The following is a 1,670-nucleotide window of genomic DNA, read 5'->3' on the forward strand; positions in this document are numbered from 1 at the left end:
GAGCATATATGAGATCTCAAAGCCCACCCCCACAGTGACACTCTTCCTTCAACAAGGCCACACCAACTCCCACAAAGCCATACCTCTTAATAGTGCCATTCCCTTTGGGGGACATTTTATGTCAAACTACCACAGACCTTAAATATCAACAAATGGAACTGAGAACTACCTTCAGAGGAAAGGAGAAAATTAGTAGAAGAAACACATACTCAACCATAGAGGGAAGTGATTGTTTTGGCTTCACATTTCGGTAGGCTTGCAGAAGTTATCATACAGACATGTATAATATTATTATTATGTGGAGAATGATCAATATTTACATCAAAAGAGTTTTCTCCTCAGTGTTTTGTCCAAGGCAACCTTCACCTCCTTGTTCCTCAAACTGTAGATCAAGGGGTTGAGCATGGGGATCACTGTGGTATAGAACACAGAAGCTACATTTTCCTGGGCCAGGGAACTGGCTGTGGAAGGCTTTAAGTACATGAATGCAGTGGATCCATAGAACAAGCCCACAGCTGCAAAGTGGGAGCTGCAGGTGCTGAAGGCTTTGGACTTGCCCTCAGTGGAGCTGATGCGAAGGATGCTGGACAGGATGAATGCATAAGAAATGAGTACTGTTAAGCTTGTGACAATAATATTGAACCCAGCTAAAAAGAAGACAGTCATCTCCACATCATAGGTACTAGAACAGGAGAGTTTCATGAGGGGGAGGATATCACAGAAGTAGTGGCTGATGAGGTCCTCACAATAGTGTAGTTTTAACATAAGGCCAGTCTCTATTGTTGAGCCAATGAGTCCCATGGCATAGACAAAAGCTACCAGCAGGGAGCAGAGGACAGGAGACATGATGATGTTGTAAAGCAAGGGGTGGCAGATGGCCACATAGCGGTCATAGGCCATCACAGTGAGCATGTAACACTCTGCAATGACAAAAACAAGGAAGAAGTAGAGCTGTGACATGCACCCCCCATAGGAGATGAGGTTTCTTTGAGATACAAAGTTGATGAGCATTTTTGGGGTAATGACAGAGGAGTAGCAGAGATCCACAAGTGACAAGTTGCTGAGGAAGAAGTACATGGGGGTGTGAAGATGTGTGTTGAGTCCAATCAAGGTGATCATGCCCAGGTTTCCCACCATGGTGACCATGTAGATCCCCAGGAAGAGGAGAAAGAGGGGCAGCTGGAGCTCTGGCCTGTTACTTAACCCCCTGATGATGAACTCTGTCACCATGGAGTGATTTTCTGCAGCCATTGTGCCTAGATGGAGTCCTGTAGGGTGAGAGTGAAGGAGCTTGTGAGAACCTGTCCTTGCCCTGCTTGGAGCAGCTGGCCCTTGCTGAGTAGCCATGGCTATAGCAGTTGCATCTTCTCCACACTGCTGCTCTTTGGTGCCAGAGCTAGCCTAGGGTTTCAAAGATCTTGAAGCTGAGAGCCATAGGGGAGAGATCTGAATTTCTTACTGGTTTCACAAATGTCTAAGAACTATGGTTCTATATAAGGTGAATTGGTAAAGGTCTCATTAATAAAAACCCGGAGCCAGATACTGAGGTAAAAACTGCGAGATCAGAAAAGCAGAAAGAAGCCAGCCACGTTCTTACCACTTTAATATCCTCAGCCAAAAAGACCTATTTTCTGTATACCCATACCTATATGCCTTTCTGTTCTGCATCT

The 1,670-nt window shown here is 45.2% G+C and overlaps 1 protein-coding gene across 1 annotated transcript; it reads right to left on the reverse strand.

The window, feature by feature from the left end:
• Positions 1-255: 255 nt before the first annotated feature.
• LOC118587489 (olfactory receptor 151) lies at positions 256-1,323 on the reverse strand. Its single transcript, XM_036193500.1, has one exon. It carries the CDS (start codon positions 1,249-1,251, stop codon positions 322-324), a length of 930 nt encoding a protein of 309 aa, XP_036049393.1. The 5' UTR covers positions 1,252-1,323; the 3' UTR covers positions 256-321.
• Between the last annotated feature and the right edge of the window lie 347 nt (positions 1,324-1,670).

The sequence above is a fragment of the Onychomys torridus genome, chromosome 7 (genome assembly GCF_903995425.1).
Source record: "Onychomys torridus chromosome 7, mOncTor1.1, whole genome shotgun sequence".
Classification (NCBI taxonomy): domain Eukaryota; kingdom Metazoa; phylum Chordata; class Mammalia; order Rodentia; family Cricetidae; genus Onychomys; species Onychomys torridus.

What these genes read in the sequence shown, in the direction of transcription:
- LOC118587489 (XM_036193500.1), bottom strand. Translation starts at nt 1,251, where the DNA reads ATGGCTGCAGAAAATCACTCCATGGTGACAGAGTTCATCATCAGGGGG.